General features: G+C 46.5%; 2 protein-coding genes across 15 annotated transcripts in view; one reads left to right on the top strand and one right to left on the bottom strand.

The window, feature by feature from the left end:
• Positions 1-1221: 1221 nt before the first annotated feature.
• LOC135401295 (uncharacterized) lies at positions 1222-11004 on the top strand. 3 transcript variants are annotated; one of them, XM_064633603.1, is made up of 15 exons: positions 1222-1496; positions 1583-1692; positions 2398-2532; positions 3724-3836; positions 3989-4145; positions 4603-4734; positions 4834-4964; positions 6110-6152; positions 6230-6414; positions 7509-7750; positions 8314-8411; positions 10131-10344; positions 10438-10576; positions 10673-10781; positions 10841-11004. In XM_064633603.1, the coding sequence occupies exons 1-15, from the start codon at positions 1448-1450 to the stop codon at positions 10937-10939; spliced, it is 1956 nt and encodes a 651-aa protein (XP_064489673.1). In that variant the 5' UTR covers positions 1222-1447; the 3' UTR covers positions 10940-11004. The 3 variants fall into 3 exon arrangements, with proteins under 3 accessions (XP_064489673.1, XP_064489672.1, XP_064489671.1); XM_064633602.1 differs by having other exon boundaries at positions 1552-1692; positions 7515-7750; XM_064633601.1 differs by having other exon boundaries at positions 1552-1692.
• Positions 10059-20897, bottom strand: part of LOC135401300 (p53 and DNA damage-regulated protein 1-like) — a 189210-nt gene continuing 178371 nt past the window's right edge. For 6 of the 12 annotated variants that reach the window (XM_064633614.1, XM_064633617.1, XM_064633619.1 and 3 more), the window contains 4 exons: positions 15415-15571; positions 15200-15303; positions 13885-14079; positions 10059-10370 (listed from right to left, as the gene is read on the bottom strand). In XM_064633614.1, the coding sequence (XP_064489684.1) occupies positions 13916-14079; positions 15200-15303; positions 15415-15566 (420 nt within the window). In that variant the 5' untranslated portion in view covers positions 15567-15571 and the 3' untranslated portion in view covers positions 10059-10370; positions 13885-13915. The other 6 variants (XM_064633620.1, XM_064633618.1, XM_064633612.1 and 3 more) reach the window with 5 other exon arrangements.

The raw sequence follows: 20897 nt of genomic DNA, 5'->3' as shown, positions 1-20897 counted from the left end.
CATGTGCTGGTCACCACACCTGCCTCATGGACGACAAACTGCGCTGTACAGCAATGCCCACATAACGTGCTCTGACGCTTCACTGTTCCAGCAGACCGCGTTGTGGTTCCCGCTGGATGACGCCAGACTAGCCGATGTCACGGCAGTCTTCCAGGGGCACCTTCTCGTGTTCTCACTGAGACTGCGTTGCGTGTCTCGCGGCAGCCGGGACACACCGGAATATTTCTGGGGTATTCGGTGGGTCCTCATGTCAATGGGTCTGCAGCCCATCACGTTCTAGTTAATGGTTCATGCATCAGGTAAGACGGTCTTGCAAACGGTTTACGAACCCCGTGAAGGAAGTTCGTCATTATAAAGTGAATGTGCGCTAGTAAATGCGTTTGTCCTACACATTCCCGATCCGTGCTTCTGCAATTCCTACTGCTATTAGACGGGCAAGTCATGCGGGCAAATCACGAGCACGTCGCGTACAGCAGACCAGCCCAGCCTTGACTTCAAAGGAGGAGGTACGATCAAGCCTTGCCTTTGTTCCGCTAAGGTGCAATTACAGAGGCCATATAGTAATTACATGCTGTCGGCAGTTCCCTGCGAAGTCTACCCAGGACGCACAACACCCCCTCCCATAGTCGTGACGTTGCCCGCCTCAGCGTGGCCGACTACAGCAAGTACCCCCACCCCACCCCGAAGCACCGACCAATCCCACCCACCATGCTGTATGGGCCGTACCCAGCGCCGGAGTTAGGGGAGGGCAGACTGGGCACTCGCCTCGGGGCCCCCACCACAAAGGGGCCCCCCACCAGAAAAGGTCTTGTCCAAGTGAAGTCTGTTTTGTTTTGCATGCCTGAAACGCATCCCTGAAACGGAAACTTTGTAAAAGTATCTCCTCCGTCCACGCATATCGACCCCCAATAACAGATTGGATAGACATGGAATACACGAGGGAGACCCCACAGCACTGTGCCCCGGGGCCCCCACCACTGGAAATCTGGCACTGGGCGTACCATCGGCTTAGCAATCCCCGCCAAAAACAAGTTGTGGCACCACGTAGCTCTGAAGCACGCCCTGAACATGCGTTTGGTATGGTGAGCTCACCACAGGTTTGGGCTTGCCCCGCTTCAGTACGGTTCTCTGACGATGACGATGATGGTGATGATGATGGTGATGATTATGTTGATTTATGCTCTGCTTACTCTCACCATAATGTGGAACAGAAGAGAACCGAAGAACTGAAGAAGACAACGTCCTACGCAGTGGCAATGGCTGTAGTAAGAGAAAGAAATATTTCCCTCGGGAGTCTGCTCGTCTGTATGCTTTACCTGAGCACTTGCTGCGCTACCCCGGAGGTTCGTGTCAAGGCTGTGTTGGTCCCATGCGGGACCGAGAGCCACGCTAGCAAAATGGGAAGCACTGTGGACGCCTTCCTGTCATCGAAGCCAACACTGACAAAATGCCAGAGGAAACTCGGTGTTGTCCTGCAGATCAACAACACCGGCAAGGTATACCTATTAAAATACAAAAGACCATTGGAAAACGTGAGTGCTACGGGTGCAGGTTATGGACGAAGACATGTACGTTTTCTTAGACGAAGCTGTGGATGAAGCAAGCGGAGTGACGGTGAAGCTGGTGGAGCCGTTAGTCTTTAAGGTGTACCAACACCCGGTGTCCCTAGCGCACACCTTCCATTACCTAGGGGTACGTATCACCGCGAAACACGTGTGTTAGCCCTTACAACTTCTCCAGCACTTTGCGAGTAGTATTACATAGATGTGATAAAGCGCTTGTAACAACACGCGAGAGGAGATATGCGCAGAACGCTCGGTTACTTGCAGAGCGTACTACTCTGTTGTGAGATGATGGATGGGGAGTTTCATCGCCAGGGACGATGCTCTACCCCATTGCTGGTGGTGATGCGGAGAATTAAATAATTAACCCCTTCACAATAAGGATGGAAGCCCTATAGTATCCAGAAAGGTGAAGAGAGCTTTGGGGGCAGAGCGTTGTTGGGCTGGATGTATAGCCAGGGACCAAGCAATTTTCTGAGGGAGGAGGGGGGGGGGGGCTGGAGTCCAGCTCGTTAAGGGATCCGGAGGGTACGGTTCGGGAAGGTTGGTAGTGTAGGCAATGGAGAAGAATGTGATCCAGATCTTCTACAGCGCCGCAGTGCGCTTGTAGAAACAGCGCTTAGACGCATGCAGACCACATAGATACTTACTTCGTATAGATCGGCTCACTTCAGAGTAAGCGCTTGTGGAAGCAGCTGGCCCCGAACGTACTTGGGAGATTCCTGGTAGTTCCCGGTCGACGGTATACGTGATCTGACGAACCGCCTGTATTTTCGTCTCTACTCTCTACTCCACTGGGTTCCTCCTGCATGAGCGTGTGCTGTGTCTCTTCCAGAGCGTGAATGGGAAGCTGATGGAGGCTACGTTTACAGCATCAAACCTCTCATCGTCAGAATCTCTGGCAGCCTGTTTCTCCAACGACCTGACGCATTTCAAGTGCGGTTACGACAGAACGGAAAACTTTCCCATGGTATGGATTTTGCCTCCTACTGGTTATATTAATCTAGACGGGAAAAAGTAGACATAGTTTTATGGTAATTTGGTACTACAATGGTACTCAATAGCGAGCGGCATTCACGCTGTGTTTCTAATTGTTATATTGTCCGCACCTTTCATCAAGGAGTGTTCATGGAGAGACCGCAGTACTCTCGAGTTATCTTGCATGGTTAGTCCCAGTTCAGATATATCCACAAGTATCGTCGTAACGTACATAATAACCATAACCCAAAGCCAATGCAGCGTTTCGGCGAGTAACCCATTGTCCCCTTTCGTGACACGAACGACACACAGCAGGCGCGCACGTCTGTCTCACGATGTTCCACTAAACGAAGACGGGAAAGAACATTCTATCCGCAAAAGATCACTTATGTACATCGCTTCTACGCGAGAGTTGTCCAGTAACACGAGAGACATCGCCCTGACATCCTATGAGACAACTCGTATAAAGTTTTTCTTTTCTTTTTTTAATGCGTCGGCATCAGAACGGTCACGCGAACGAAGACCCGGTGTTGTCCGTCGGTGTACAGAGGAGTGGAAAGGGAGTCACGCGGAGGAGCTCCGAGAGGTTGATGCAAGGCAAAAATAGACCTCACCCTGTTTGTAAACAAATGACGTCATACTGCTCGACAGCGCCACCAATTTGGTAGAGTTGAACTACGCTCGAAGCTAGGGGGCGAACAAGGACGCGCGCGAAAGCCACGGTCTTCAGGGGATTACGATGGTCCCTGAAAGGGATGCGACCTTCGGTCCTACTTTTCTTTCAATACGGGGCAGCGGACAAGTGCCCATTCGTGGAACCTAGCCCTCCCCTTCCGATTTGTTTCGGTTTCAGTCTGTCTACCAACGTCATGATGACGTTTCTCGGGTGGAGATCCATTCGCAGTGTAGCTGGCGTTTGCTCCTGGGCACGTACGGACATGTGTGGCTACGTGAGTGTGCGTGCGTGGTTTATGAAATGGATGCGGTCCCTTCCACGAGCGGTGTAGAAGAATGCCAAGGAAACTTTGCTGCGGAGGTTCCCGAAGGGGTGACCGTGAGAATGCTGACGCATTTCCGTCGTATTAACGCAAGAGATCGCCAATAGAATTTATTGCTAGGGGTTACGGAGTGTGTCCGTTCCATGTGGCTTTCATTAACATTTGTTATTCATATTTCCAAACAGGGGTTTTGCTGTCCTTGTACGCACGATGACTGTGACCCGAACGCGAGAGAAAAACCTTGTCGTCCACTGGAAGAAACACCCACGACACACTGCCTGCAGCAAAGCCCTTTCTGGTAACTGTGCCTACATCAACGAAGAATCAAAGCATTGCGGCGTTCTCTTTCTAGCGAGAGCTGAGAGTTGGGTCAGCTTGACCAAGACCCTTGCTGAATGACGCGAAGATGTGCGGGAGCCGGATAGTGCAACTAAGTCCTTCTCTTGACAGGTACTTTGTGACAGCCCTTGGGCCGCCCATGCTATACCACACACTTGAAATCCATATCTATCAGCGCCGAAAGTCGTCATCGTGGCAGGCCATTACCAAAAAACCGGGTATCATTCTTGGCACAGATCTCCCCGCGGCAGTGAACAAGGAAAACATCGTAAGTGAGCCCCTGTCAGTGGCAGCGCTCTACGAACACTTCCCAGGCGTTTCGGTCAGAGATACTTGGTTTGAACGGACGAAATTAACTACAAAATTGACGTGAAATTCTCTACGTAGTACTTCTCTGTGTAGGGTACAGGCTGGCAGTCTTGGGATTGAGAGGATGATACCCACCGCATGGGTTTCCAGTCGCCTGTACTCTTGGGTACAATGTCCAATATAGTGGCCCATGTACGGGTCCGTTCATTCAGTGAACCTAGAGATGACGCCGCTGACGTAGACACCCAGTGTTACAACGATAAGCGCTTTAGTTACTGGTTCTATTTTCCGTTCGTCCTTCAGAAAGACTGCTTCCTCAACGAATTGCGAGGCTCTGAAGGAACAGCGGAGGCGCTACCCGAAATTGCCTTGAGCCTGGACCAACCATTTTGTAACACATTATCTCTTTTGCATAGGTAGCGGCAAAATACCTCACCCATACGAAGTACAGCAGCCTTGATGGTGGTTTACCCTATCAGACACACCGGCTCTTAATCCCGCACGCCACGCCAGGAATGTCAGCAGACGAGCTACCGCCACACATGGCTGTAAGGGATCTAGTATACAACTTCTCGCACGCCCATGGCGCTATAACAAATAGATTTGTAGTGAAGTGCCATTGTGACTTCCAAGGATCCGTCTTACAGAACAGTGCACGCGACTACCTGATTTTCCCGACATCTATGGTAGAACTTGGCGATAGTGAATGCGGCAAAATTGGGACGTACTTCAAGGCATTTTCGAACCAAGGCGATCGGTGTCGGCGCCCAGTTGGCAGGTATGTGCCCTTGATATTGCCACCACGAATACCACATTATTGAATGACGCAGGCAGCCACTTCAGCATTGTAGCGGACGCACTTAATGTCTCCAATACTGTCGGCAAAATTATGGCCCATACATAATTTACATCTATGGGACCATCATCATTTGGAGTCAGCGTTCTCGTAGGCGCCTCTGCAAACAACGGATAGATCTGCTTAGGGCAAGGCTTGGAGAATAATAGGGAGAGTGATTGGCACCTCCAATGTCACGTTCCATTACATACCCAGGCAGCACATTATACTGGTCCAATATTGGATGGGTATTCGGCAATATCGGGCCAATATCGGGCCAGTACTGCCATTATCCAGCCAATACTGGGCCAAGATACTGGGCTGCTTGGGTAGTTGCTTGCACGAGATGGTATTTGTATGGTGGGTCACTGTCATGGAACAGCACATAGGCGGAGAGTGTTCAATCTGCCGGGGGCGGGCCGGGGCACAACGTTCTCCCCTCCCCCCCTTTCATGCACAGATGTCGGGCAGGGTGTCGGGAATTCCGTGTTGTGACGTTGTGAAGCAAATTTTTAGAGGGTTTTCATAATTACTCGCATGAAACACGCGATTCTTAGGATATCCCTCGAAACTTTCATCTTGAGTGTCAGCTGATTAGACTTTCCGGAGGGGGCCAGGCCCCTCTGGGAAAGTTCCTGGGGCGGGGGGGGGGGGGGGGGGGGGGGCTCCGGCCCCCAAGCAGTCGGCGCCCATGGAACAGCATGCTTTCTTTTTATCAAATAGCCCTGGTGCTTTTCCTTAATAATGTCAAACAGTCAAGTCAAGTGTAGTTGGCTGCAATATGCTCGTGTGTGCATGATGTTGAGGTGGAAGGTAATCATAGTAGCAGCATACCGTCCTTGGAAAAAAATATTGCCATTATGTTTCTTGCATGTGCTAGCTTGAATTTTAGAGGCGGTGGGATATCGTGATCTTTCTATTGTGTATGAGGATCCAACGGCTGTTGACGGAATGCCATAGACAATCCGACTTGGTGACTCATCCCAGGCTTGCAATTTCTCTTCGCACTTGAACTTGGAATTCTAATCATGGCATCCCAGACATGCGTTATGCTTTAACAGTGATTTTTTTTTTTTCTCCCTCTGTAGTTGCTTGGAGCTGCAACCACTTGATCTTTGGTCTCAGGATAATGTAAGTCGGCACCCTTGAACTGTTTTTCCCCAGATCGGAATATTAAATTTGATACATTCCCTTCTTTGGCTTATCAGGCAAAACGCGAAGACGGTAAAGATGGGAAATATCTTCTGGAAAACTTCGCGACTCCTCAAGAAAATGCTGTTGTGGTTAATACCTTAAATGGAAATCGCTACCTCAACCTCGAGTACCAGGGCGAATTCAGTAGCCTGTCTTTTGTCGAGATCAATGCGGATGCAATAGAGTTCGACACTGCCAGGTAATGCTTCAGCGTGCACGGTTTAAAAAAGGTTGCAACCTCACGAGCTGCACCAGATTGTTCGCATCTGGTCTTTGCCATGTCCCCTTAGTGCTTTCACTTCGGAAGTTACAGGAGAGCACGAGCCAGACGTATTGAATAGTTTGGCCCTCGTACGTACTACAGAGAACCAGAGTAACCTTTGTAAAACAAAGCACGAATACTTGTTGCTGCTTAAAGGGGCACTAAAATACAAAAACAAGTTCACTTCAAATTACGTTACACGCTACGTTAATTTCGTACTTGTTATCATAATTCAAAACCTTGATTCCGTTACGAAGCTACAATCAAAATTATAACGGACTCTTTCTTGCTTCAACGCTAAGCAGAGAACGTCGTTTCTGCTCGTGGATCGGTGTTTTTAGTCCGCGCTGCGCGTGCCACGCCATGGAGCAGTCCCGGTGAAAAACACAGTGTGCGTTGCGAAGCGGACTGGCGTCGCTGTCCGAAGGACGTGAAGGTAAATGTTGTCAGTGGAACATTTGCGAGAACTGTTGTGGGCTACAATTCAGTGAATCGCTATTGAAAAATGCAGCAGTGCGCATCATGCCGCGCATGTACGGAACACTACGATCGGACCCGTTCCAAATCCACACGCCCACGATAGGGATGCGCGCACTTCTCCTTCTGTCTCGTTGGATGCCAACAACCTTTGTCTCCTGGGGATCCCATTCGTTGCCGCCAAAGACAGCTCTGTTTTCATTGCGTTTTTCTTCTAAACGGTAGCGTTGTGTGAACTAATATTGTTTGAATTGTACTAGTTGAAACAGGGGCTTTCATTTGAGAGCAAGTTGTTTTTGCATTTTAGTGTCCCTTTAATTATTGAAATAAAAGCAATGCCCGTGCGCAAAAGCTGCGGTGAGTGATGCAGCGCATTGGCATGATGCTGTTGTCAAGTATCAGTACCTCTTTCTTTTTTTTTATTTCCATCACGAAGGACCAGTTTGTCAATTGGCGCAGGTACCCTAATATCCCTTTGTATTATCAGAATGCCAAATTTCTGGTGATCTCTGTAATTTTGTAATTTTTTCCCAATTGTTTCCCAAACTATTCAGCAACAGATTTGCCTTGATAGAAGTAAATACTCTGGCTATGGTCAACCCTATTGTGATACAGCTTCACATTGTTAACAAGCATCACAGAGCCGAGCTCTACAAGGCCTACATCAAGGGATGCAGCTTTGGTTTCTCGTCAACGAGCACGGACGATGTATATTTAGCACCACAGGAAAAGCACCTGCTGCTCCTCATTCTGCGGATGGATGCTGGAATGCCAACTACTGATGTGTGGTGCAACGGTGAGCAACTGCTCTTCGAGTATTAGTTTCAATGTGTTAGCATTAGAAGCCTAACTTTGAAGAAAAGCTCGAGTTGTAGCGTGGTGGCTGTGGTGTCCGTGTACAGCGCGGCACGTGAGAGGGAAGAGCAAATCAGGCTGCACTCCGCAAGCTGATTCGCTCTTCTGTGTCACACGGAACTGCGGAGCGCCGCCACAGCCGTCATCTCGCCTATGGACGTGTTCAGACGTGTCTTGTGCGTTCTCCGAGAGCTCCGAGAACCTCGTGAATTGCCGAGTTTTTGGTTTTTGTCTGATGAAACTGCAACGTTCTCCAATGGATATAAAATTATATAAGAAGCAGAAAAGAAGAATAAGAGAAGCAATTAGAAGCAAGACGAACCTCTAACGCTAACATATTGTCATCGCATTAATTACATTAATTGCCCTCGAATTTTTTTTACTAGCCCTGGTGCTGAATTTGATCCAGGAGTTCCACGATGTGGCCTGCCACAAGCATTTGCTCCCTTTTGCTTCCACAGCGTTACCTAGTAATCTGATATGTCGGATGGTGCTATTTTTCAGTGGCAATTGAGACGTCAATGCATGCAGACGCTGTGACACAAAGCGTCTTAGTCCGGCCAAGAGGGACGTGTAATTGCTACATGGATTGCCAATGCACGGTAAAGCGCTTCACAGAGTGATAACGCTAGGGGTTTCAGTCTACCTCACTGGGGCGGGCGTGTCTTCATGCTTCTATATTGCTAACAATGGTGGATGCATGTATTTTTACACAAAACAATGCTCTTTTGGCCTTAGTAATGCCATATTCATAATGGTTCAAATTATACGACAATAAGCTGGAGCCATCACATATAGCGGAAAAGTGCAGTGTAGATGCAGGCAGGGCTGCTGCAACAGGGAAGCGCTTCTTATTCACAAGTGCTCCAAAGTTAAGGGAACAGCGGGTTGGCACCAGCAGAGTTTCATCAAAGTTGCTGCGGACGTCCCTGCTGAATGAATGCACACTGCCCATCTCAGCCCTGTACTGACAATTCCAGGCAGTGCAGGCACTTCTTAATTAGATGTGTGTACAGCAATGCATCCACCAAGATGTGCTGGTATGCTGCAAACTAGATTGTCCACCCTTGTCTTTGCGCAGTCAATCACATGCCTGCACTGAAGCACGCATTTGCATCCCACTTTATGCTAGAATTAGGCCAATGCTTGATTAGTGAAGAGCATGTCCATGTCCCTCATCTATGGTAGAAAGTATGGGTCATTAACCCTTACATTCTGTTTCGATGTAAATGCAATAAAACGGAGGAACTACACACAATAAACTGCGTAGAAGGGAAATAGTAGCAGAAATATACTTTGAAAACTGAACAGCCACAATCATACTTGTCTGAACGCACAAACTGTGATCTCTGACTCAATGAAGTGGTGATATAGGAAGCTGGTCATATAGGAAGCTGGTCATATAGGAAGCTGGCCATATAGGAAGTTGGTCATATAGGAAGCTGGTCAGACCAACCACTACCTCTTCGCAGAGGTTGGTATACTCGCATGCATCAGAGCAGGTCGCCCTTGGAAGAAAAGTGGCGGAGGCTGCCAAATTTAATTTTGCGTACAGAATCCGCGCGCAACTCACGATCCTAACACGACCCTAGTCTCAAAACCAGTGAATGGCTCCCGACCGTCCTCTTAATTGTCGCTGGAACTGCAGCCCTCGTTGTATGTCCAGAAATCCAGACATACCGAGAAAAATCAAATACGCCTGCGCGCGCTTTACGGTTCGCGTCGCAGTGACACTCCACACGTACGACCATAATAGCAACTGGTGTGCTGTCCTTTTCTCCCATAGCCGGTCTCAATGTAGTACTTTCCTCCTATATCGCAATTATAGTCGTACCACAGATCATATGTAGGGCCTGACTTTTTCCGGTTTTATTTTTGGCCAAATTCAGGGAGTAAATATCGGGTGATATTTTTCATTTTAAAATTCGGGTGTATTCGGGTTAAATCCAGTTATGGCATATTCTGTCGTCAGGAATTCGGGTGTATTCGGGTGATTTTTTTTGTTTTGTTTAATAAAAATTTGTCTTAACATGGAACTAGTGTTTAGCAATGTTATCAAACTTTATTTTAATGCACGCTTATGAGTTTGCCACGCGACCCAGATGTTGTCGGGTAGATTCGGGTTAAACGCGAATTTTACAGATTTCGTTCGGGAGGTAAATATCGGGCGGATACGGGTTTATCCCTAAAAAGTCAGGCCCTAATCATATGTTACATACATGTTTGCTGAAGGCTCAGTAAAAGCAGCAGCATTGTAAATGCCACCTATGCAAAGTCGCTGCTGCTTTATTGTGTGTAAAAATATGTCACATTCTCTTTAGTGTCTTGGAGAGTCGATGGCCTGTACACCAGATATTTCTCACACGAGAGAAAAGAGAAAATCCAGCTGGCACGCAGCAGACAAGCCTACCGAACCACTTAGTCACTTCAAGGTCCCTGAACCTTTTATAATTGATGTACACAAACCATCTGTTAGCATGGCTGCCTGTGGACTGTCTGCTTTTCTATGGGCGCTCCAGATAGCAATCATGATCGGTAAGTGAACACTCTGTAAGGAAAACCTGCAAAGAGAAAAGGCATACTGTCAATGTTGTGAGTGACATTTTAAATATATACTTTTTTTTGTAGGTTTCATAAAAGCCGTGCTTGGTCTCATATTCCCTTCAGTGGGTCTGTGGGGAATGGAATTCGCTGTGCTTTCTGAACCAAAGCCTATAGGCAAGCCTAGATTGAAAACTAAGGAACCACAGAAAGACTTCCCACACATGTAAGTAAATTTTAGTCATGTGTGCCAAAAGTAGACAGTGTAAGCTCCAAGGTGTAGCACAGTTCGTTTTAAGTGCCTTACATGTGAATACTGCAGGAATGATGAGGGTGACAAGCCTGTGAACACAGCTGCAGTGTTCTGCGTAAATGTCTTTTGTTTTTGTTTTTTGCCCTGCATTTTATGGAATATGATTCAGAACTGGAAAGTAAGTACCTATCCCAGACTGCTTTAGTTCTGACCAGTGCAACAGCTACATTTTTCCAGGACTCAAGCCCAGGTGAAGCATTTCGTGACATCACTCACGCTACAAATGACAATGCAGGCAGAAAAAGTGCAGTGAAGAAGCGAACAGACACCGCTTGACTTTGTATAGCGTCTTTGTTTCCCACGTAATGTTTAGGCTTAGTAAATGTTGGATGTTTAGCACATTCGTAGTTATTGTTAAACTTCACAAAATATTTCAAAGAGCCAAATGTGGTTGCGGGCACGTATAGTTGCTTCTAGTCAGTCACTGCCCCGTTTAGTTCCAAAGAAAGGCTTCGGATGTGTTGCAAAATAAACTGAGAACGACACAGACCGCAGAGATTACTCTTACCGCGCTGGTGGGTAAGCCAAATGTTAAAAGAAACTGGTTAAACTTGATCAGGAGGACTACGAAGAAATGACAACAACACTAAACCTAAACTTTGTACAGCAGACTCTCATTAATTGAAGCCCACAGAGGGACCACCGAATTATCGAATTAAATTATTTAATTATCGAAAGTTTTAATCCTATGTTTTGCCTATATTTTTGCGGCATGACAAAATTATGGTTCCTCGGGTTTGTATCTGCGCATTCAAAGCATCATAGACATCCTCACTTAAACGGGTTGGGCACTTTCATAGACGTGGTTATTACATCATGGCCACATTGTACTGCACGCCAGAATACTGAGGGAAAAAGAGTTATTCTTCTAGGTGTCATACTTAGCGAGATACAAGCCCTCGGACACGCTCCCAGGCAAAGCGCAGACGTCACAGAGCTCAGAGTTGCGTCTATTACCATTGGCAGCCGTAAGCATGTGACTTCGTCGTGCGCTGCCTCATTGGTGGCGGCAAGGGCTGTGATGTCAGAGCCGCACAAGTTTTCGTACTCGCCTGTGCCCATTTTCTCCGCTTCTATTGCCCTCTTGACTGTGATTGATAAAAACAGGTTAAAAGCGCTAAAAGGACAAGGGCAAAGAGTGAGACGAACAAGGCGCTACTTCCAACAAGGTTTACTGAAGAAGGTATCGTCTTATATGCATTTACTCGTGAGATTATTGAAGCAGAAAGAATAGATAAACTTGGCACATTATGCATCAGTACGCCGTCAGTGACGCTGTCCGATAAAGAACTAAATTCATATAAGACAGTGCCTTCTTCAACAAACCTTGTTGGAAGTAGCACCTTGTTCGTCTCACTCTTTGTCCTTGTCCTTTTAGCACTTTTAACCTGTCTTTATCGTGTCAATGCAGGTTCGCATCGGTACAAAGAAGCGTCTTGTACGTTTATATGGGCCATGTGCGATGGCCTGTCGTAACCCCACTAAAGTGGAGGACGACATTTCAGTATTTCTGATACTCGTAATCAAAGGGACGCGTATTGAAAGATTAGCTCTTGCAACGAATCTGAAGCAGAGCGTTCGGATTCGGTTGCGTGCAAAGAAGCTTCACCTTCCCGTAGACGCGCAGTGCACTCCTGTGCATGCGCTCGGGGGAGTGTAAGTTCCAAGGACGTCGGAACGTTTTCAAATATGGGGGGGGGGGCAGAAATAATCCCTTGTGTGGTTCAGGGTGTGGTCGTTCGGGAGGTTGTTAAACATACCTGGTGCGCCTTCTCGTAGGAAGATAATAAAGCGAGCTATGATTAGTGATAATAGAATAATGACAATAAATGCTAAGCAGTGACATTTGCACAAACTCAGGCAGCAAGAGGCATTGATGCGAGCAAGTTCGGAATTCGTCATCTGCCTGTCATACAGTTTTGTCGGATCTGTTGATCATTGTTTCGTTGATGCGGACAGAAGTATATGCTATGCGTGATGTCCACTCCGACGAGTCGCCGTGCCGTTCACAATTTTGCGAAGTGTACGTGGTTGCAGAGATTGGGGAGAGGGGGGGGGGCAAAACTGGTGCTTTGCCCCCCAGTCAGACTGGGGGGCAGGCCGCCCTCCCTGTTCCGACGTCCCTGGTAAGTTCCAAAAACCATGCAAGTTTGAAGAGAGATGAGTTCTGCCTGAATTATTGGACGAGGAAATACATTGGTTCTATGCAGCGTTTGACGGTGCCAACAGCTCTGTCTGACAAATTTGAAAGTCTGAATTATCTGTCAGTGACTGTATTTCCCCCACGAAGACATCGTGTGCGGCATTGAAGTAACTCAAATTCCGCAAACTTGCAGTGGCGCACAATGTCTCTGTACGGGCAACCCAAGCAGTTAAGTTTCGTTTTGTGCACAGGTTTTCTGCTCGTGCGTTTGAAGCATGGTTCACGGTGCCCCAAGAAATTGCACAACCAATCGGAAACAGGCCACTTTGCACTTTGCGGGCTTCGTTTTTGACGCTTCCTGAGTGCAGAAATGCTTTACGAGGGAACGAAAACTTCGAATTAAGCGAAGGTGGCATTAGAATTATGGAGCTTACCATTACATTGAAAACATAGCAGGCCAAACAAATATTCGAAATATGTTTCAATTAACCAAAAGTATGAAATGCGTATTGAGGTTTGAACCAATGCCAGTGTGCTGTACTTCCATTTTTTAAAGTTTCACGTTGCTAGTGACACACCATCATTGATAATATATGGTAACTTTTGTGTTTTGCCTTGTGCTCTAAAGATGCAGTGACAATGAGGATGCTAATTATAAGCGCACAAGCTTCAACAAACACTGGACGCCAGGTCTATAGTGTGACGTGAAAAGACGGCCTTGGTATCTGAGTGAATACCTGTGTACCATCTTCTTGTGAGCAGATGCTCTTGCATCCTGTGCATCTCATTGTGTCTGCGGAACATTCAAAATCCACACACTAATACAGCATAGTGTTTCCGGGTTTTGTGTGTTTTGAAAAATCTGGGGACAAATATCAGGTTTTATTACAGGAGCTATAGAACGAGGCAAAAATTGGGCAACACTGGGTGGGAAAACTTATTATCAGGCAAGATGCTGATCAGTTGCGCTGAACTGGCATGTTTTGCTCAGTCTGTAGTGGACTTTCGCTAATGTAAATCCTTGATCTAAAGACTAATTCGCGGTGATGGACTACAGTAATGGGTAGGTGCAACTCACACATGATTAGCAAACAGTACACCATTCAGTTTCACTGGCCCAGGACCTTGTGCACAGCTCGCATTTCATCCTTGCTCAATGGCTGAAGATCAAAGCCACGTGCTTCAGGTTTTCCTTCCATTTCACGCAATTGCTGGACGTTTCGTTTCATCTTCTTCCTCAGATTCTGGATCTCTGTCTCCAGTGTTGCTTGTTCTATGGAATAGGACAACCTGATGTCAGCACTGTAACGCACAAACATCAGAAGCATTCTCTGGAAAGCTCAGGTTCTAAGGTTCCGCGAAACATAGGTAGCGGGGATGAAAAAGTATGGCCATGGGCACTGGAATTCGCAACGATACAAGCTCCACAAAGACAAATCGGCATACTTGATTCCCTTTATTCTCACAAATTTGTTCTTCTCAAACAGTTCTATAATTGAAACGCCACTTCAACATCAGCAGTTTATTCGCATAGTGTATCACAATTTTGCACACAATAGGACTTCGATCCTTATTATCAAGGGGCTCATTATTTCATTCCCCACATGACCAGCAGATGATGGGTAGAGTATCGCCCCTGACGATGAAACTCCCCATTCCTCATCTTAAAAATAAAGTTGTCGTCGTCGTTGTTGGTATTGCAGATACCTGCTTTCACAAAACCAGCACGTATGTCATTGTTGAGGGATTGGAGTTCACTGTAAGACTCTATAAGGCAGGCCGCCACGTAGAAGCTGGCTGATCCTTGTTGCTTCCTGCCGGCAGTGTCATGAAGCCCCAATCTCCCCGATCCTGCGATCTCCCCTTCCGTCCACTTCCACACAAATTCGAGAAATATTTCAGAAATGGGCTCCCACACGAATTCGCAAATTATTACCCACCTTTACAGTAAATCCTATTCCTGATGTAGCTTCCTATACAAGTTTGTTTGTGCACACAGCAGAGGAATATTTTGAAGTTGGAACAACAACAACTACTACATGAATGACGATCAGATGTGGTGATTCACTGCAACGGTTGCGGTACCATACCTCAGTACATGTGGGTTTCAAGTTGGAAACATGCACATAACTATGTACTGTTGGGGACACAGTTAGCTAAAGTCCCCCGTCAGTACTTCGCCGTCCCGTATTACCTCGGTTCCGCTTGAAAGTGTTGCGCCAATATTGTAGTTGAAGGTGGACTATGTGCAGTGTTTATTACTCGAAAGAAATAGGCTTGCAATACCTGGATATCTGAGATTAGATAAACCACGAAGTGCTGATTTTAGACAACCGTGTCCCCCTACAGTACATTGCACAAAAGCAAATCTAAGAAAAACCAAACAGTGTCACCTTTTTCCAAGAGTTCTTTCGTGTGGTCGTTTGGCATTTTCATGAACATATTTCCGATGCATATCCAGGGCCTTCCCTTCACATCTTCCATCTTCTGCAATGCCCTGCAATGTTAATCACGTCCATGTGTACACGCAGACAGTTTCTCTTCAGCTGTGAAATGTAACATTGCACCTGCCATGCTAACAGTAGGAAGAGCCACAAAAGAAAGATACCTTAGGGCCTCTCTATTCTTTTGCCGCTTCTTGTCCAAGTCTATGACTTGTTCTTTGTCAGCCAGTATCTCTTCTGCCACAGCCTCAATATCTGCTAGAAGCTGTTTCACTTGCTGCGCTGCTGGACTCATCGTGAGTATTGTTTGAGACATGGGGGCTGCGAATAAAAAATTATAACATGCGGGATAGTATAAGGAAAATTATTCTTGTGTGCTGTTTCTGTTCATACAACATGCTGTTATCAAATCAAGTATGTTACGTGATTTGGTAGAAAAAATGAGTGAAGTACTAGCTAGGCACTACCGCATTTTTGCGCGGCACGTCAAAATTTAGCCAAGAAGAGATTTATGACCCCTCGTGAACGAGACTTATGTGCTCACCTACCCAACAGTATATGCTGCTTATACGTATTTGTGTACATTACTGAAAAAGCAGTGCTTTAAGCAATTACTTCACTAGTACTTTATGCAAGTATTTTAAAACGCCACAAAACATGTGCACGTCAGAAGACCGCTCAAGGACTGTGGAATTATGAAAGACAAGTTTTTCACAACTTTGAAGCAAACTCCAAACATGGTCATCTTCATAGCCATTTGACTTACACATGAGCATGAGAAGTCTAGTAAAACTCTCTTCTGAACTCTATTTCTTTCATCCGAGAGATGTCAATGCCTTTCCTTTTTCCCTTCTTTGATGTTGTTGCTGTGGGTGTTTTCTTCCTCCTTGCATTTTCAATTGCTGAGCAGTCATGAGGTTCAAAATGTGTCACGCGCGCTTCGCTAATTTCTTTGCCAAGTCCAGCACGGTCTCTCTTTAGTACTGTCTTCACAGGGTATTTACGACCAGATTCTGAAGGGCCAAACCCTCGTTCCCGATTCCAGCCCATCTGCAGAAGCATCTGGAACCCTGTGTTAGAATCAGGAATACCGTAATGGGTCGTCGACAATTTGCCTTCTTCCAGGCTCAACTGGTGTAATATTGATGTGTTGTGGCTGCTCAATTCTGTGGAAGTAACTAGCCTCTCACAGACAGAACAGAACTCGTCACGAGTGGGCTCAGAGGTCAATTCGGGAGCTTGATTTGAAGAAATGTTTTCACTCTTACACAACAGGCGGACGATATTCATGTGACCTCTTTCCCTCGCAAGGTCTATTGCAGTTTTGTTCTGTTTGTTCTTGATGTGGTCGTCGGCGTTTTCGTTCAATAAGAACCGCACTGCATCTTCAGCACCACTACATGAGCTGCACATGAGAGCTGTCCATCCAAAATCGTCTGCCACGTTCACATCGAGACCCGATGAAAGGCACTTTTGGATGTCATCGACATTGTTCATTTCTGCCGCATACAGCAGCTCACATGACTTTGCCTGCCTCTTAATAAGTTTGCTCGGTTTCGGAATACTGGATGCCACACGCCTTGCTTTCTTTGAAGGAGCAGTCGTCACTGATGCAGAAGGTGTGGAAATAAGGTCGTCATAGAACCGTTTGGCTTCTTCACCGCTGAGGTTCTCAGCTTGTTGCTTCACACACTGCCATTCCCTTGTCCCAAAAGCGGTACACTCAGAGTTCCGCGATTCTCGTATAAAACGTATTGTCCTAAAGTAAGACATGAAGATAATGTTACTGGGCTTATTTACCTTTGCTAGCTCTTCTATTTTCAACCTTCAATATATACAAATAAATAAAAACGCTCTCGAGACGGACACGTTGAAAAAATTTCCCCAAGCTACGACGCCATGTTGCGATGGTGGTAGCGATCGTCGTTCGCGGATTGGAAGCGCGGCACTGCTGAATCATTGTGATCATTGTCGTAGACATGCAGGGATTGCCGTAGCCTATCCCTGGAGGTCAGTTGTGGAAATTGCGCGCTCTTTACTCGCAGGTAGTCGTGATCTATACTCAGATACCCTCATAATTATCTGAACGTTTCCTCCCGGACCCTCTGCATATCGGAGGTTTCGATTGTCATCATATAAGCGTACAACCAGACACAAGACAATATTGCCTTGTGTCTATTGGTTGTACGCTTTGCTCCCCCTTCCCCGGAAAAATAAAAGGAGCGAACATCCTGTGAAACATACTTTAGCGCAACGAAGATATTTGTGCAAGAAATAGCTTAGTCGTGTTAAACTGCATCGCCTCTCATAGCCACAATTGCTTCGCGGCGCTATAACATGGAATTAAAAAAACTTTGAAGTTGGAAGCATCACCTTGAGCTTGAAGGAAACGAAGTACACCGGAACGCTACAGGAACGAGTACACAGGAAGCTTTGGGAGCCTCCTGTTTACTTCGTTTCCCACAAGCTCAAGGCGATGCTACCCACTTCAACGTTACACCAGCTCGCAGCTTTGCGTTTTTCTCCTTTCGTTAGAAAAAAACGTTTGGGGCCAATGAACGCGAAGAGACTGCCGTCAACACAGGACGCAACAGACAACAAATTCTGGATCACGGCGAAAATTTATTCCAATCCAAGACCTTTTACAGCGAGAGATCACAACAAAGGGAGTTGGGATGCTGAATCTTCTGTATTTTTCATGCACTATATATCGGATTCGTGACTAGTGCGTTTTGTGTGTTTTGGCTGAACTAATCAGGAAGATTCTCTATCTGAGACATTCTTGCGCAACCAGCAGGACCATGAACCATGTACAGGGAGACCAAGTCGAGAGAATCTAGACAATAAAAAGACGGCCAGAAGTTGACTCAGTGCCTACTCAGTGTCCTAGTTAATCCCCTGTGTCGCGTACAGCCCCGTTTGACTGCCTTTCCCCTTTTTCTTGGAATAAACACGTGTCTCCGTCCCACTCACCCCGTCAGCCTTCCCGAGTCTTTGGGACTCCACAACTCCTCTAAGGGAACAATAGCCAACGATTACACACGTTAGCGTATGCGGATTTCCAGAAAGTTCTTGTGAAAGCTTGGACTGCGAATGCCGAAGGCCACTCACTTGGCAACCTAGCCTTGAACATATTCATCATCATCATCATCATTCTCTTCACAGTCACGGTCACCAGAATGAGCCTTCGTGAAGTTACGAACCTGCGTCGTCGGCTCTGTGCGTGTTTCAGCGGAGACAAGAATACAAATTTGGCAGAGGTCTTCGTGAGTACCCTTGAAAAGGTATGTAGAGAACATTTGATTAGCATAGTACAGTGATAACTATGACAGAAATGTACATTCGTGGTTATTTCAAGTGCATACGAGACCAAATAGCTTGTGACGATTCGGAGTTGCACGGGTGCTTAGGTCAAGGTTTGCCTTTTCCTGCAAGGTTTTCAAATTACGTAACCCCAATTGCTCATCTACATTCGTTCTTTACTACCTACTGCTTTTATGTCGTAGCGTTGAAATTCAGACAAAGTAAGTGCTGTTGTAGAATCTACTCCGAGCAGACAAAAAAATTTCTCGTCCTGTCTGGAAGAAAACTAAACGAAAACAAACAGCTGCACGTCGGTATCACCGTATAAAATGGACGACTTGCGGAAACCCCGAGAGGCAGCGCGAAACCACGCGGTGCACTATGGGGGCTACGTACTCGGGACCTTTGCTGTCTGCGCGCATCGTCGGCGAGTCCTGCATTGTGCAAAGTAGCTTACGCAAATGTTGCTGCAATCACACTCCAAATATCAGTTCACAAGGTTCCGGAAAAAATGGTCCCGGATGGCAAGGGCGGAAAAAAATGGTCCCGCGTCCGGAGTTTCTTTTGCTTGCGACATAAACAGTGGAAAAAGGGACTCTCATTGCTCACTCAGCCCTCGAAACAACAACTAAAATAGCTAAATGGTACTTGATTACGTATTTTTGCTTGAATTGATTGCTTAAAATTAAAGTACTGTAGGGAGAAAACAGGAGCGCTCTACGTTTTTAACCTAAAGAGAATCGTGTCGTTCTGTATTCAACTCAGTGCCAAAGACTTTCGAATTCGCTTATTTGTTGCTGTAACGAGACGGTATTTACTGGAAACTAACGAACAGCTGCAGGAGCCCGTGGCTTATGTACGCAAACGCACAGCGTGTCCAATTCCCCGCAGAAAGCTTTCTAGAGTCTTGTTCTCGTCAGTATATTCTTGGCACAGACGACGTGCGGACAACGCAAGGCAAGATGCTTAAAAAGAAGACGAACAAGAAATATTTAGCGATGATTTTCAGGCTAGTATAGGCCGTCATCAAGGAATGTTATAGCTTCGGTCGTATTCATGTGTACAGCTGCCTTTTGCTCTCTTTTATTTGTAAGCGCGTACGGGCAAAGGGGGACGCGGTAACATTCCTACGCTTGTACGTACACTATGAACTCATACAATATTGTAAATTTTACTCGATTCCAAATGATAGTACTCAGTCAGCCGAACCTTGTACGTCTTTAAAAAATACACAACAGATGTACAAATAAAGTAAATTACGAACGTATACTTAATCTGCATTCTGATTGAAAACACGAGAGAGATAAAAAAAAGATGGGACCATTTTTTTCCGCTTTTGCCGTCGGGACCATTTCTTCAGGAGCCATTTTTTTCTACAATCCAGTTCACATGTAGTAGAAACGGGATTATATGATACAGTAATCCACAGACGATATGACTTCGCCCAGAACAGCATACGCTTTCTCATGATTCCTGCAGGTTCAAGTAATATCCATGGCGTTTGGTTGTGCTCCAAGTTTTGCGTGTCGGCTGAACATAGAAAGTTACATTCACGTAATACTCGAAAAAGCCAATGTGTGTCGGCGGCGCCACGACGTAGACAGTTTTCGGTCATGGATGTTATTCTTATACGGTGGTGGCGGTTTTAGCTCATAGGTTTGGTGCTGTTATTGACTGAGCTGGTTACAAAACGTCATCATGTCAGCTGTAATGCCCAGAGGTCCGCGGCCTTCCCGGTATGTAATTCTTGACCCGAACCGCCCTCGCATGTGCAATGTGCTGCCATCGGCCACCATATTGTAAGTCCCGTCCAACGGTCCAAGCCGTCACTCATATATCGCACTCACCGTACATTTGGTGCTCCAAATTGTTTTGTGTGATTTGTAGCATATCGAAGCAAAGCGTATGACAGCGTACGAAAGCGGGAACATAACTTCAAAAGACCTACAGCAGTGGTTCCCAAACTCTGGGTCGCGACCGCCAGGAGGTCGCGAAGTGGCCCACAAACTAAGAAAATAAAAAAATACCGCGCCGTGTCCGCTATTCTTCGTTAAAAAGAAAGCCCGTGGCGTTGGAGTCGGGGTTTCTCATATATGCGCATGCATGCGGGGTACGCGACGCTTGCGATGCATCACACAAGCTCGCTTTCATGCCTTCTTTCACTTGTGCACGAGGGCCAACTCCCACTAAAGGTCACAGCGTCTGCGTCTATCGCGGCATACGCGGATGCCCAGCCTTGACGATGCACCGCGCAGTGGAGTCTTCGCGAATTATAGAGCGGACCGAAGAAACAAGGAAAAGCTAAGAAAACCGTTTCGCGTACATTGTCGCTGAACGAAGCATG

This window comes from Ornithodoros turicata, chromosome 7 (assembly GCF_037126465.1).
Source record: "Ornithodoros turicata isolate Travis chromosome 7, ASM3712646v1, whole genome shotgun sequence".
Lineage (NCBI taxonomy): Eukaryota > Metazoa > Arthropoda > Arachnida > Ixodida > Argasidae > Ornithodoros > Ornithodoros turicata.
The sequence above is the reverse complement of the archived record's forward strand: the minus strand, read 5'-3'. Positions and strand labels throughout refer to the sequence as shown.